This window comes from Miscanthus floridulus, chromosome 8, assembly GCF_019320115.1.
Source record: "Miscanthus floridulus cultivar M001 chromosome 8, ASM1932011v1, whole genome shotgun sequence".
NCBI classification, from domain to species: domain Eukaryota; kingdom Viridiplantae; phylum Streptophyta; class Magnoliopsida; order Poales; family Poaceae; genus Miscanthus; species Miscanthus floridulus.
The window spans coordinates 215464478-215481105 of NC_089587.1; the positions used below are offsets into that span (position 1 = coordinate 215464478).

Below are 16628 nucleotides of genomic sequence, written 5' to 3' on the forward strand. Positions count from 1 at the left end.
TTCCGGGGAACCCTACGACGTCGAAGGTGAGGGTCTCAGTCCTGTAATTGGACTGATCCCCAAAAGTGATGGGCAGATCGATCTGCCCTAGCGGTATGGCCTGTCTGCCAGGCACGACGCCATGGAAAGGCGCTCGGATGGGGCAGAGGTTCGTTCGGTCGACGCCCATCTCGTCGAGTGTCTTGGCGTACATGATGTTGAGGCCGCTGCCTCCATCCATTAGTACTTTCGTGAGTCGCTTTGGGCCGACGATCAGATCGACAACAAGTGGGTACCTTCCAGGGTGTGGGATGGTATCCGGATGGTCGGTCCGTCGAAGGTTATGGCGGATTCTGACCACCGGAGGAAGGTAGGTGTGGCTGGTCCGGCCGTATAGACCTCGCGGCGCGTGACCTTCTGGCAGGCGTTTGGAGTCGTAGGCCGCTGATCCTCCAAAGATCATGAGGGCGCCATTCGGCGTTGGGAAGGCGTCGTCCTTCTCCTCGGCATCGTCTATGGGGGTAGGTTCCTTCCCCTGCTCCCCTTTGTTGAGGCCTCCGGACAAGTATTTGCGCATGAGACCACAATCCTTGTACAGATGTTTGGCCGGGAAAGCATGGTTTGGGCATGGCCCCTCGAGCATTTTCTCAAAGTGGTTCGGAGCGCCCTCCATGGGCTTCCAGGCCACCCTTGCGGTCGGCAGCGGCCACGAGCGAGTTGTCGCGCCATTGCTTCTTATTCTTTCTTTTGATGGACGATTGGAGGCGCCTTCGTCGCGCGTCCTCGTCCCGCCTCGCCTTGCCGTCGGAACGGTCGAAGATGGCTCCAACCGCCTCCTCTCCTGAGGCATGGCTGGTGGCGATGTCCAGGAGCTCCTTGGTGGTCCGTGGGCCATCTGCGCCCTAGTTTGTGAACCAAAGACTCGCAGGTTGTCCCGGATAGGAAGGCTCCTATCATGTCGGCGTCGGTGATGTTAGGGAGCTCGTTGCACTGCCGGGAGAAGCACCGGATGTACCTGCGGAGGGTTTCATCGGCCTTCTGGCGGCAGTTCTTGAGGTCCCATGGGTTTCCGGGGCGTTTGTACGTGCCCTGGAAGTTCCCCACGAAGATCTCTGTCAGATCCGCCCAACTTTGAATGGCGTTGGATGGTAGGTGCTCCAACCACGCTCGTGCCGAATCGGCCAAGAATAGTGGGAGATTGCGAATAATGAAATCGTCATCACTCGCACCACCGGCTTGACATGCAAGCCGATAGTCTTCGAGCCAAAGCCCGGGGTTTGTTTCCCCAGAATATTTAGGGATGTTGGTAGGCGGTCGGTACCTTGGTGGGAAGGCAGCGTTGAGGATGTGTCGGCCGAAGGCCTGAGGGCCTGGTAGGCCTAGGGCTCGGGCTCCGGTCCTCGCCGCTGTCGTAGCAGTCCGTCGCATCGAGGATGGTAGCCGCGGCGGGCTGCCCTCCCCTGCGTCGCCGTGGGTGCGCCTGCGGGCGTCGATGGTGCTATGCGCACATCGCGGTCATGGCCGAGACATTGATGTATCGGGACGACAGTGTGCTGCCTGCCGCCTGGCGATGTCTGGTGGACGGATGCTGTCCTTGGTGGGGCGCACCGAGGGCGTACGCTGGCTAGGCGTCGGGCTCGCATCGTCGAGACAACGAGCTTTCTGCCTGCTGCGCCGCCGCACGCTCGAAGCAACGTGCGAATTTCTCGGCGGGCCCGGCGATCCTCGGACGTCGCGGCCTCTAGAAGGCCGTGCAGCAAGGCCGTCGTGGCGGTGATGTTTTGGCTCGCCGAGGCGAAGTGAGGGAGGGTCCCGTCGTCGGTGAGGATCCTCTGGTGTACCGTGCGGGCCGTGGCATGCGCGCGCCCACCGTTTTCGCGGCGTTCGATCTCGCGATTGATGTCCGCGTACTTCCGGATGAGCCCTTGTCTGGCCTCATCGATCTCCAGCTTGCGGGCTCTCAGCTGCTCCATCCTCAGGCGAGATGGGGCCGCTGCCTCCCCCCAGACCTGCTGTCAGGGTTGCTTGTCGGGGTAGCCTCTTCCCCGGAGACGCTTTCAACGTGCCCCTCGGGGGTTTGCGCCATGAAGCATTCTCGGGAAGGGTGATGGCTCCCCCTGCTGGAGTCAGAGCTAGAGGACGATCCTGGCTCCTCCGTGAGGAGCTTATGGAGAGTCTCCGTATCATGTTCAATTGTCCCTACGAACTCGCTGTCCGTGGGCAACTGATCCATACGTAGCGCCAGAAGGTGGCCAGCGGTCCCCGCCGCGTTGCGGAGACCGAACAGAGACGCTGTCGGGGCGCTCCACACATGACGTTCCAGAGAGAGGATGATGCAGCGCGGGGCTTCCCTGGATGACTGGGATCCAAGGGAGTCGCCGGGCTGGCCCTCAAGCCTCCGGTGGCTGAAGCTGATGGAAGGGAGAGACTGGACGGCCGTATGGGCCAGTGCTAGCTCTCCTCCTAGTGTGACGATGAAATCTAGGTCACCGAAACGCACGTGTGTGCCCGGGACCCAGCTGATTGCGTGGTTGGCCATCCGAGGCCTGATTTGGAACGCGCAAAGTCCCCTACCTAGCGCGCCAACTGTCGGTGTTTCGTATAAGCACCGGCATGTAAATTTATAGCGATGTGCGTTAGGCTCGGATGGTGCGCTAAAGGACACAAGATTTATACTGGTTCGGGCTGAATATCCCTACGTCCAGTCTGTGCTGCTCGTGTTATTAGCACCGAAAATAGTTCGTAGTAGGGGGTACAAACGGTCGAGAGAGGGACTGGTCCCAAGTCTCTGGTGGAAGGGTCGAAAGGATGCCAAGAGCTTGGTAGCAGCTTGACTGTGTGTGATGTGTGTTGTGTTGTCAAAAGTCCATCCTCTTGTTGGAGGAAGCACATCCCCTTTTATAGATGAAGGGGACGGCTTTACAAGTGAGAGGGCAAGGGTGCGTACGCTACCCAGCCTTGCTGTTCACGTCTACCAAGCCTTGTTTGTTCATTCCACCGGGTGCGAGAGAATGGTAAGCGTCTACAATACTGTCGTTGCCACTGTAGAATGTCAGGATGGCTACAGAGTACTGTTCCGTGCAGGGTATGGACTCTGGTATAGTGGTCTTGAATTATGAGCCTTGCCCAGCCTTGCTCCGCACGCCTTCTGGTTCCTATGAGTCCCTGTCAGAGGGATGCGGGGTCGGGGTCCGAAGTAGCGCTGTGGGCAAGGCCTTCCGATCGGAGAGTGCGTCTGGAGGCTGAAGCGAGTGCTCCGATCTGGTGGACCCGAGGGGCTGTGAAGCGGGCGCCGCTCTCTTGGGACCATAACGTGGTGACAGCACATCCATAATTTGTGGAGGACGCGAGTCCTTTCCTGGACCGTAGTGGTTGTCGTATCTCTACGTCGGGTTCCGTGTCCGAGGGCTGAAGGCGGCGCCTACAACTCTTGTCCTACCCTGTAGCTATCATCATGAGGTGCGGGGAGAGGTTGACAGGCGAGATGAAACCAGTCTTTGGACATCGGGTGAGGCGAGGTCAGTCCTCGGACGTCGGGCGAGGCGGAGTCTAGTCTTTATCCCTCGGGCGAGACCGAGCCCAGCCCTCGGGGGTTGGGCGAGGCGGAGTCTACCCCTAAGCTCTTGGGCGAGGCGGAGCTGGCCCTTATCCCTCGGGCGAGACCGAGTATAGCCCTTGGCCCTCGGGCGAGGCGGAGCTGGCCCAAGGGCGTCGGGCGAGGTGGAACCAAACTCCGATCATTCGGGCAAGGAAAGCAGCGGCGTCTTTGTCCGTCTGGAAGTTTTTAACGTTCGATGGTTATTGGTTTCACCTCCTGAGGTACCCAGTGTTAGGTCCCCGACATCATGTCTCTCTTATTTTTTCTATAGTCAACATGTTTTCTTTTTTTGCTTTAAAATTTTGGATCTTAAAGCATATACACGTGGAACAACTTACTGTTTTTTCTTTAATTTATAATCTCATCTACTTTATTTATAATACTACTTCACGAGCTAATAAAATTATTTTAGTAAAATTCAATTCTCTCAGCGACCACGTTAAAATCTCTCGAGGTCCTTGGAATTCACGGAGTCCGCGATTGGAAACCAAGAAGCGTTACATTACAGGAGAGAGAGGAAAAAAAAAGAGGACGTAAATAGTCAGACCACCACTCTCTTCACTGTAGGGTTCACGCGTGTGCAATAGACCAAAAGACGTATAGTTACAGTGCTCTTTTCTTTTGGAGTTACTATAAGGTATAGTATATATAATAGTCACTCTGTATACTGTGTACAGTACATACGGTATAGTGCTATCTTGAATTCTTGATACGTACTCTCTCCATCCAGGAAAGAATGCAATTCTCGCTTTTCGAGGAGTCGAACAGTTTGAACTTTGACTAAATTTATATAAAAAAACTACTATCATTCATGATATAAAATAAGTATCATTAGATTCACTCTGTATACTGTGTACAGTACATTTGGTATAGTGCTATCCTAAATTCTTGATACGTACTTCCTCCAGGAAAGAATACAATTTTCGTTTTTCGAGGAGTCAAACAGTTTGAACTTTGATTAAATTTATATAAAAAACTACTATCATTATATAAAATAAGTATCATTAAATTAGTTATAGAATATATTTTCATAATAAATTTTGTTTGAAGACATAAATGCTAATATTATTTAATATAAATTCAATCAAACTTGAGTTACTCTGCCTATAATTACATTGGACGGAGGGATTATCGTTCACGCATCAGTACGCCGCAGGCAACTCCTGCTAGGCTGCAACCCTACCACCTGACACCACGATTCACAACCAAAACACCTGTTTGCTGTAGCATAGCAGCATCTTCACTCCGCTGCACACGCACAGTGAGCGCGCGGCGAACTGTCCGATCGCAATTGCACCGAGGCTTTCGACGCTGACCGCCTGGCCGGGGCGGGCCGGAGCTGCTCTCGCCAGCTCGCTACCCCCGGCCGCACCGATATGCGCCATCAGGTGCATCACGCATCAACCAACAGTGCCATCCAACAGCTGCGACTGTGAGCGACCGTGGCGGGACAACCCGCGGTTTTCCAGATTCCGCCACGGACGACGCCCGGCCCCGCTGTAGCCGGCGCGCTGCCTACGCCCGCTCGTACCGACGTGTGCACCACCGCCCATCGTTTCCCCGTAACCCTAGCCGGTGTCGTCGGCTCCCTTTGCATCCAGGAGGGGCGGGCAGGGGCCAGCCCATCTCTCTGCGCGGCTAGCTCCCTTTTGCACGAGGACGACGAGCCCAGCGCAGCGATTTCTCGGTTCTCGCAACGGTGGTGGTGTCACTGTCTGGGCTTCTCGCGCCCGCGATGTGACGGCGCTCCTTCGAGCAGTGTTCCTGAACATGGCCGGGCATGCAGGCAGGCTGGGCGTTTGAGGTGAACGGACGGACCAGCGCGTGGGACGGGAGACTAATGGTGATCGGTGCCTTCCCTTTCGGGCTCCAGCACAGCAGCGATGGCAATGGCAGTGAAGTCAACAGGACTAGCTAGTGTGTGTGTCTGCACTCGACCAAGATGATGAGGGTCCGCGTCCGTCCAACCGGAGCTCGGTAGCGTTAATTGGGAGCTAAGCCGGCATGGTATCTCACCGATCGTCCCCTGAAATCCGGGCAAAAAGCCTTTAGGACCGGGATTGCCACGAGACCTGCAGCCCGGTGAGGTCAGTTTCTTGCGAGCTTTGGGTTACTCGTCGCCGATGGCAGGTGCGCGTACTTGGCTTTCTCAATCGGGGAACTCTTGCAGGGGCAGCACACCTCGTGCTCCTGGTTCCCGACTGCGACGCCAGTGACTCAGTGACTGTGCAAACGCATGCGTCGTTCTCGTTCAGCATCCGTGGGCCGAGGGCATGCCGGCTGTAGCTGCGAGTGCGAGCTGCTCTTATTCGGTTTCTGCCGACTGCAGGGTTGCAATGCACGCCTATTTGTTGGGGGTTGGGGGGTTCGTCATGGCAAACCGAACTTTTTCTTAAAAATAAAATAAAATACATCTACTGAATGGTCAGAGTCATCCTGCTACTCTGCGCTGGTCAAGCCTAGCGCAAAAATAATCGAGGTAGCAATTGAAACTACCGGTCCGTACAGCAAATACGTAGTTAAGTAAGGTAGCATTTGAAAACTACCGGTCCGTACAGCAGATACGTATAGTTAGTACCAAAAAAGAAAAAAAGATACGTATAGTTAAGTAAGGAGTAGACATCAGGAACAGATTACTTGCTGTTAATCTTGCTCTCAGGTACACTACCAACCATACTTAACGAGAGTAGCTCCAGAGCGACAGGGCGGACATGCGCGGATATAGGAGTATGTCGTTTGCCTCCCCTGACCCGCCCTCCCGCGCACTCCGTCGGCCCTCGCGTTCCAGGGCCCATGCCCCGTGGCACGGTGGCAGACCGGGTCGTTGTCTCCATTGCCCGTCCATGTTATTCCACACCCGCTTTAAAGGGACCACCTTGTCACTCTTCCTCCCCCATGTCCATGGTCATCGTGGCGAGGGCAATCCAGCCGAGAGTTAGTCACGGTTAGTTGTTGCCTGCCTAGCATGCAGCTCTAATTCAATCCGTGCAGCAGACGCCAAATCGTGACAGGTAGTAGCTAGGAAGGAGGGAGGGAAGGGCAGGCCATGGCGCTCGAAGCTGTGGTGTTCCCGAAGGAGCTCCTTGCGTGCACGGTCAAGGCGCGCCCGGCGTCACTGGGATGCGGCTTCCATACTGAGGAGCTCGAGGACAAGGGCGGCGTGGTTCTGCAAGGAGAGGCCGCCGATGCGCTGCCGCCGCCCGGTTCCGGTTCCGGTGCGGCCACCACGTGGGAGTGGGACGCGGTGCTCTTCCCGTGCTCCACTGCACCTGGCGCAGTGGAGGAGTGCTGGGATGTGCAGCACCAGCTCTCCGTGTCCCCGCCGCCGCCGGTGCCCTCCGCCATCGCAGCGTCGTCGTCCGCGCGCGGCAAGGCTGCCGCGGCGTCGGCGGCAGCACGGAGACGACTGCGACGCCCGAAAGCGGTGAAGAACACGGAGGAGATGGAGAGCCAGCGGCGCAACCACATTGCCGTGGAGCGCAACCGGCGGCGGCAGATGAACGAGTACCTCTCCGTGCTCCGCTCCGCCATGCCGCCCTCCTACGCGCAGCGGGTACGTACGTACAACAATCTCCTCCATGGCTCTCTCTCCAGCTGTGCAATGAGCGTAATGTACCCGCCGCTCCCCGGCAGGCAGTATTGTCCTAGCTGCAAGAGCTTTGCAGGTCATGTCACCATGCCATGCATGTGTACGAACGGCTGCATTGTTGATTGCCGCTGTCCCCACAACTTTTACTGTAACGGATGTCAAATCTTGCTGGCCCCCTGGCCTGGCCATCCGCTGCTGGCTTCTGCCTCGCCGCGCCATGCGCTTTGGTTGCATATGTCACGGAATCTCTAGCGATCGTGTACTGCCTGCAGGTGCAGGCATCAAAAGCCGCACCTTCTTGACCGCCGAGCTCTTGGTCGCGACCGAATGGCATGTTCCGTTTGCAACGTACCGAGCGTTAACGTTAACATGGTGTACGGCGGTGCAGGGTGACCAGGCGTCGATCGTGGCTGGTGCCATCAACTTCGTCAAGGAGCTGGAGCAGCTGCTGCAGTCGCTGGAGGCGCAGAAGCGGCGCCAGGGCGGGTGCACCGAGCCACCGCCACCTCCGGCGCCGTTCGCTGGCTTCTTCACGTTCCCTCAGTACTCCACCGCCGCGACGGGTGTGGTTGGCTCTAGTGACAGTGCTGGCTCCGGCGGTGATCAGAGTGGCGGCGGCTGCGCGGGAGCGGGAGCGCGGCGGGGCGTGGCCGACATCGAGGTGGCCCTGGCAGAGAGCCACGCCAACGTGAAGGTGCTCGCGCCGCGGCGGCCGCGGCAGCTGCTGAGGATGGTGGTGGCGCTGCAGTGCCTTGGCCTCACCGTGCTCCACCTCAACGTGACCACCACCGCCGATCACCTGGCCTTCTACTCCCTCAGCCTCAAGGTAACAAACTACCGGCACTGCGCAGGCGCGTGGCTATTCGATCGACCCCAGCTGAGCTCAGCAATAAGGGATTGTTTGGCACGGCTCCTCCTGAGGGGCTCCTCCGGAGGAGCCGGAGCCGTTTTGGAGGAGCCACAAATTGTGGCTCCTCCAAAACGGCTCCGGCTCCTCTGTTTTTTACTGAAAAACGGCTCCTCCAAGAAAACGTTTGGCAGGGCTCCTCTGGAGGAGCCGGAGAGGAGCCCTGCCAAACAAGCCCTAACACTAAGTCACTAACACATTCTCCTCGTCCTTGCTGCTGCAGATGGAGGATGAGTGCCGGCTGTCGTCGGTAGATGACATCGCCGCCGCGGTGAACGAGATACTCGGCAAGATCTCCGACGAGTGCGCCGCCAGTTACTTATTAGCTGCTTAGCTGGAGCACTACGTATATCTTAGCAAGTGTCATGTATGATTGTAACATCAATTTGATCCTAGTACATGGATAACACTGGCAAGTGGCAATTCGCGCCACTGTCAGGCAGTACTACCACTCCATATGTTTGCGTGCAAGTAAACATGTATCAATTGGACCAGCTTACGTATGTAGTCTTTTGCAGCGCAGTACTGTACGTATTTGTGTGTATCCAGAATTCAGATTCACATCTCACATCAGCGCCAATTATTAGCACCGATCGATCGAGATGCCTGCGTGTGCACACGGGTGACCTGTTCGACTGTTCGAGGTCGTCGATGAACTGGTGGACCAGCGCTTTTCCTGACGAGTTTTGCTTCAGAAAACTGCTTTCTCTGACCAGTCAGCACGCATTAACCAGATAAGAATTAGCATGGATTATCCAGCTCCTATCGTATTTCAAGGTGATAGAAATAGAATTAGCCGGCTGCAATGCAATCATCTCATGTTACCATCGTCGCAAGTGGCAACGATCTTGCGTGTGTTCTGATGGCTCCAGGCATCGAGTTTACACATGAAGAACGTCGTTGACAGCATGACACACTGACACGTCTCGTTCATTGCTCTCGAGTGCAAGTGGGTTGGGTGAATGAACCTGCATGTGTAGAGCCTTCGCTTACATCATTCTGCTGGCACTGATCGGGGCAAAACTTGCATTGTAGGATCGGATCAGAATCCTTTCCCAGCCGCAAGGTGACTTTTGTTGGACGTGAATCATTAGGGCATAGGGTCTTTTGCTGATTGGGCGTTACGAGCATCAGTTCGGAATCATCGCGTTGTGCCATGAATTATGAACAGACATGTTTGTATATGGACATGAGAGGCGACCAAAACGACCTAAAACAAAAGGGTTGAAATTCGACTGTATGTACGGACAAGTTTTATATATTTACGAAATCGCTAATAAAAACCATCACGAAAGCGTGGTCCATGCAATGTGTAATGACATTCTAGGTTATTTTTCTCCCCCTTGTAGGGGCAATGAATCCGTGGAAAGATTGGAGGTAAAAACAAACGAGCAAATGGACCAACGGTACTGTGGTTACTGCTGTGACTACTGAAAAAGAATGTTACTAGGACGTGCATGCCTAAGAACTGGTGCACCTGGCACTAAAGTCTTTCGTGCATGCATATGCCAGCCTTTGTGTGTTTGCTCTCGATGCTACATGTCGTAGCTTTGCTTCACGTCCTACCCTCCCCCTGTTCCTTCGATTTGTAGCCTGACACTTGCTGGACAAACAAAACCGGGCCACTTGCAGATTCCGTGCAACTGTGGAACTATATACATGTCGCCCTTGAATTTTTGTTTCAGTGGATTTCCTTTTGGGGTTTAGAGTGACAAATAAAACTGCATGGCTATTTGTTGAAATGTTACGAGCCTGATCATATTCTATTGCTCTCTGTTAAGACTTCAGAGTGATGACTGATGACTAATGACAAGCATAGACATCATGCAGCTGTAGCACGACAACCGAGAACTCGACTACCAACGCAAACAACCCGCAAAAGGTCATCTAACAGCCCCCCACAGATTTTGAAATTAGGCTTTTCCAGGCCACTCAATCAAGGCACATTCTGCTGCTTCTAAAATCAGACAACAAGATGCGTCGCCTTCGGAGGAAAATTTGAAAATTTCGTAAAGCGACCCCCCTAACTAAGGCTGCCTAATTGTGGAGAAATACTCCAACTTGCCTTATAAAGTCCTGCTACATATTCCCAGTGGGGCAAGGAATCATTCGCTCGCACGATTTCTAGGCCCTGGTGATAACTATATGGATCAGCAGCCTGAAGAAAGTCGCAGAGCAAGACAATATACATTCCCTTGTCTAGAGGCTGATAGTCTGTACCTCTGGATCTTGTCCTGAACTGGCTACGGCATTATACATTCCCTTGTCTAGAGGCAGGCTACAAGGAGGAAGCACATGCGGATGTACACACAAATTGTGGGATTAACTGAAGTACTGAACTACTAATACTAGTAATAATACGTAACATCACAGATTAGATTAGACAGCCAGATTAGAGCATTTGGGATGTCTGAAAGGAACGTTAATCTTCAGTGGTCCATTGAGCTTCCAATCGAGGAACATGCCAATGGCGCTACCATCAGAAGGATTCCCCGCATCAGATCGACGGAGGGGCTGCAGAGACCGTATAGAAAAGTTGGATAGGGACGGCGGAGTGGCATACTTGTCTCCGCGGACAAGTTTCGCTGTTAGATACGTGCCTCAATAATTGAGCTTAAGAAGTTAAGTATCAGAAAACGTAGCCTGAGCTCCTGATAACTAAACGAAAATAAAAAAATGGGAGCATTGTTATGGCATACATGGAGATATCTCCATGTAGACGAAGTAGAAATTCCAACTAATGTTTTCAGACATCGGATTGAGGTCATCTTGGTGATTACACGCCAATTTGGGAATCGACTAAATCCTAGTGGTGGCATACTGGCATGGTTGTTTCTTTTTTCCAAAATCAAGAAGCCTGCATAGCAATAAGAAAACTGAGGCCGGGAAACACATTTAGTTCAGAATGGCATGCCAGACATGCGTTAGCCGTACGCAGACACAGATAAGCACAATTCAGACAATACGTCTTACCTACCATCCGATACCCCTCTTGCCTCTTTGGATCATCCAGCTACAGTACATGCAGTATTATTTTGCTCAGCAGTCTATCAGCCTAGCGTGCCATCGCCTGTCTGTACTATCTGGATGGTGCATATGAATCGAGCGACAGGCAGGGCAAACAGATCACCTGCTGCTGCTGTTCCGCTGCGTGCGGCATCAAAGACTTGTCAGGGGGGACCCCTACCTTCCCCGGTGATAAAGCTACCCTGCTGGGCCCTTCAGTCGATTCCTGTGCTAGTGTGCTGCACTGGGCACTGCTGCGTCGCCCCATCTTATGAAAAATTATTGCAGAAATTAAGAGAAAAAAAAACTCGACCAGTGAGGGAAGAACCGCCCTCACGGCATTGTTATAAAAGAGACCGTATGACCCCGGTCGAGAAAACTCCCGAACCCTGGCACATACCCCGAAGGCCCGAGTGAATCGGGACAGATCATCAGGCGCAACGGCAGCCGACGCAGTCACCAGGCTCGCATGCACAACGAGGGGATTTTTTTTGGGTGGGTACCGGAAATTCTGCCCCCACCGGGGCTCGAACTCCGGTCGGCAGGCTAAGGCCTAAAGCCTCACCGCCTGACCAGTCGAGCCGAAGCTCGCTCCCAAAAATTAAGAAACGACAATGCAATGGGGGAGGGACTGGCTGGAAAAAAGGTCGAGTCGAGACCGAAGGCAGCAGTTGGCACTTGTGCGTGGTACACCGGCAACAGTTTTAGTCTTTTAGGGGCTGATTGGTTGTCCAGAGCGGGCCGTCCTCGCACGGTTTATCTGGGTGGACTCATTCCAGCGTCGTGTTTGGTTTCCCTCCTCACATCTTTTGTCTGCTCGGTCTCGTACCTCTACCCCCCTCCATCCCACACACCTCTGACTTCTCGATTTCCACTTCCCTCTCGATGCAGGACGACTCGATGCTTGGCGCGAATGCTTCGGGCGAGCGCGGGAGATGCCCCCGTCCCGGCAAGCGCGGGTGTCGGCTAGGGTTACCGCCCCCTGTTTCGCGCATCTCCTTCCTCCATTGCTCTGGTGCGCCTTTCCTCTTGCTCCCCCTCGATCTCGGTTGACCGCCGAAGTCGACCTTGACCGGCGGATTTATGGTGATCCTCCGGTGCCGCGACAGTAGACCTCACCTGCACCTCTCTCCTCTTCCTCTCTGTGCGGTGCTTTTGTTGATTTATGTGTGGATTTTGTTTGAGCTGTGCCATGATTCTAGGGTTCTTGTTCTTACATACTCAGATCTATGACCTGCTATTCCTGATCTACTTGTTCCTTGTTGTTTTCCTCAGGTTCCACGCTCAGATCTAGGGTATGGCTAACTTTTTTTATCTAAATATGTGGTACGCCGCAAATGCATGATCCCTATCTGAATTTTTGCTTGCTCCTTGGCTGGAGTGCCTGATTGCAGGGGATGGATGTGTCCCAAGGCTTCATGTCTTTTCTGACACTCTGTTCCAACTATTTTCTTTGTAATTGTCTTTGATATTCTTGTTAAGCCTATAATGATAACTAAACTGCCATGTGTACTGGATTACAAAAACCTGATGACCTTGAGCTTGTGAGGTACTGGAACTCTAGTCTAGTTCTTATTGGTTTGCATGTTTGTTTCTTACCATTGCTATGTTGCCTTTTGTGTTTCTTATGCTCCAAGCTCAAGGTCAACCGAGGAGAAACTGTTATCTGAGGTCAATCTGTTAACCACTTATGAAGATGAAAAAGTTCTTGAGAAGCCTGCTGCCACTATCGTTGCCAAACCATCTTGGCTATTTCTTCTTTGCATGGTTCAGTCTTTCATGTTGCTGGTGCTCATCTTTTACATTGTTAAACGTGGGAAGAACTGCCTGTGATGATTAACCTATAACCATGTACTCATCAATTTACTTCGACCTTGTGAGGTACTGGGATCGATTTGTTAATGTTTAATAGCTAGTTGGACTGTTGTATTATTTTGTAATATCTCTTATGCTCCAAGGTCTTAGTTGATGATGATACAGATTGATCTGAGGTCATGTTTGTGTTGTTATGCTTGTTTGGATGAAAATGGTAGTAACCTCACCAAAGTGATACATGGGTGCTCACACCTCGTGCCATGCTGCAAACCAAACACAAGGAGGAGGACCAGCTCATTCCTAAAATTAGTGCAAGCCGGCGACAAAACAAACTCTCTGTCATCTAGTATCACTCTCAAAGTTACAACCAAACACACCTAGGTATATGGTTTCAGCCTGTCTCACTCCGTCCAGGACCGGCCCTCCGTCCCGGATCCCCTCCCCCAGAGCAACCAATTACGCCCTTAGAGGAGGAGTACTCCCTCCGTCCCTAAATTTCTGTCGTTTTCGCTTCCTGATAAACAACTTTGACTAAATATATATTAAAAATATTAATATTTATGATACATAATTAATATTATTGGATAGATATTTGAATCTAGTTTTTTAATAAAATTATTTAGAGATAAAAATGTTGCAAGGATTTTCTATAAATTGAGTCAAAGTTATCGACATGTAAATCGTGACAACAAACATTAAGAGATGGAGGTAGTATGTGCCATGGACCATTCAGGTTCAGGCCATGCCTGCTCTGCGTGCCTCCTGCCCTGTTCACACTTATCAGCCGTACCGTTTCAATGAAATAACAATGTTTTTCTCTCCCAACAAATCAGCATCAGCATCAGTATCAGTATCAGCTATTTTTTCAATCAGTTTGTGTCTGTCTTTGTGTGTGTGAGTGCGTGTGAGAGAGAGCGTGTGTGAGGGAGAGAGACAATATATGGTCACATTCTGAGTTCATGGATCGTCAGGCTCGTGCAACAGTATTCTACGAGAAAGTGAGAGCAAATTCAGCTCGTAAAGAGACGACCAACTGTTGGTCATTGAAGCGGCCGGATGGGAATAGACGAATAGTTGGATGCCGCGGCCCGCGGATCTGAAGCACTGATGATGAACATGTCACGCCAGTGGAATTGCAGGAAGCCGCCGTGACCGCCGTTCATTTTTCTGAAGGCTCCTGGTCCTGGAAACTTGGACAGTGTCAGTGTGTGTGGGCATCCAGTGTTCTGTCTGTGTTCGTCCAATAAAATCGTTAGAGAAAAAAAGAAGTGAAGAAAATGTAGGTTAGTCAAGGATATTGTTTCACTTCGCACCGCTGGACTTTCTAATTCTCACGATTAATTCCTGCCTAGTACTCTGGTGCATTCATACCACATTACCACTCACATTCATCATTCAGAGTTCAGGTCTCTGAAGACAGGAACTGAACAAAGCCGTTGGTGTGTTGTGGACGACCAGCAGGCCGGACTACACGGCCCCAGCCAGGAATCCACGACAGGGAGACTGGCCTGGCCTAGTCAAAAGTGGACGAGGCAGGATACCGTAGGCACAGCCCACGGACCACGCTACGCTCGTGCTGTGGCAGACGGGCCAACCGCCCAACAGCCTCGTGGGGGGCGCATGCGGGATGCTACTGTGTTAGAGAGCACGAGCGGCTTGCTGGGCTGCCCCGCGCTGGAGCCCACCGGCCAGGAGTTCCTTGCACGAGAATCAGCCCGTCCGTATATCAATTAGGAAAAAGTCCACATTAACTCCTTCAACTTATGTGAAAATATGTTTTTTCTTCTTGAACTCTAAAACTAAGTAAACCACCTCGCTGAACTTTTAAAACCGTTCGTTTTACCTCCCTGACAGGTTATAAGCGGTTTTATCTTTATCTTTTTTATTTATTTCGACTAAAATCTTTGAAAAATCATAGTAAATCATAGAAAAATCATAAAATAGAAAATCTAATTTTGTTGGAATCCACATGAGTAGATTTACACAGTGTATATATAATATGGTATGATTTAGTACAATTTTTTTATTGTAGCTTTAGATCTATGATTTTTAATAATTAATTCATAGTTGTGGTTTTTATGGTCCAATTGTGGTGAAATTTTTATGGTGGACTAATTATTATATGCTTGAACTCTACTAAAAATTTCATACTTATTGGATCATATATAACTTAGTTAGATTCATAATGATAACTTATAGGAAAAAATGCACATTACCTTATCAATTTTTATGAAAGTCTATTTTTTCTTCCTGATCTCTAAAATCGGATAAACCACGGTTTTTTAAATTCAGGAAGAAAAAATAGACTTTCGCAAAAGTTGAGAGAGGTAACGTGAACGTTTTCCTATCAATTATATGGAAGCGTTTCCTTGAGCTACGGCAGTAGCAGAGTTCTTTCGGTTAGTCTGACCAGAGCAGCTCACCACTAGGCCAACAGGCTTGCGACTTACCTGGACTAGGTATTTAAGTTGCTTGGCAGAGCCCCCAAAGTTGAACTTCGGTGCCTTCCTTTAACCATAAAACCAGAAAGGGATCTCAGTGACTAGAAAATCGAGCGCCGCTCTTCATGGAGCAAAGTGGAGTACTCGCGAGGTATGCTTTACGCTTGAAAGCAGGGAAGCCAAAACAAGGGTATACACCGATCATATAGCCTTGCAGTCTAAGACTTACACGGATGTATAATGGTCAATAATTAAGATTGTGTTTATTAGTTTAGCTTCGAGAAAGTGTTTCTATTGCCAAAAGACAGAACGTCAATCAAACGGATAGATTCTGAAGCTACTTTTTTTTTCGAAGCACCTGTTTTTGTATAGTATAATTTTTGCAGCACCTTAGACTCTGCTTTTGAATTTTCTAAATGGGTTTCAATAGCCAAGCCGATTCTTTTTGAGGGGTTGGGAATTGTAGATTTGGAAAATTTTAGCAGAGCACTGAGACTGAGATGGTTATGGTTTGCTTGGACCAACCCTGAGAGACCTTGGAACGGGATGCAGTACCAGACTACCAGTGGACTCAATAGATTTGGCGTTATTCAACGCTGCGACAAGAGTAACTGTCAACAACGGGTGTAAGGCCGCCTTCTGGAAGACTCATGTAAGTTTGTTCCCACTCCTGGAAGACTCTAGCTAATCAGCAAAGATAACAAGATGGAGCACTCACTGACGATCTTGACCACTTGGAGTATCTGGAAGCATAGAAACGCGATCGTTTTCAGGGATACTAGGAAACCGGCGCAAGAGTTTTTTGAGGAGATTAAGGACACATGTAATACCTAGTCTAGGGCAGGGTGAAAAGCCCTTCCAACTCCTAACATTTGTAAGAACTAATATCGAGTAATAGGTTTTCTAGCTCTTAAAACCTTCGCAGCTTAGGCTGTTGATGAAAGTAGCGCTGCTCGCGCATGTAAGCTAGTTGTATTGCTACCTCTTTATTATTTATAAAAAGCTAGGTAACCGGATCTTTTAAAAAAAGGTGAAATTAGATAAACACTTCGCAACTGTTTTAACAGAAAGAAGGTAGGTTTCATGGTTGTCAACCAAACAGTTTACAATATTTTCTTAGCATATACTTCACAATAGTTTTTTTCACATCTTGTAGTAGCTTTTTTTTACTGTTGATATAGCTAAACCAAACACATGATAAGTAGTACTCTTTTTGTTTCAAATTGTAAGGCATTTTGACATTTCTAGATTCATAGTTTCTATTATGTATCTAGACATAATGTATATATCTAG

The 16628-nt window shown here is 50.8% G+C and overlaps 1 protein-coding gene across 1 annotated transcript; it reads left to right on the forward strand.

The window, feature by feature from the left end:
* The first annotated feature begins 6490 nt into the window (after window positions 1–6490).
* On the forward strand, window positions 6491–8529 carry LOC136474929 (transcription factor bHLH94-like). Its single transcript, XM_066472496.1, has 3 exons — window positions 6491–7130; window positions 7555–7992; window positions 8297–8529. Exons 1-3 carry the CDS (start codon window positions 6624–6626, stop codon window positions 8405–8407), a joined length of 1056 nt encoding a protein of 351 aa, XP_066328593.1. The 5' UTR covers window positions 6491–6623; the 3' UTR covers window positions 8408–8529.
* The last annotated feature ends 8099 nt before the right edge of the window (window positions 8530–16628 follow it).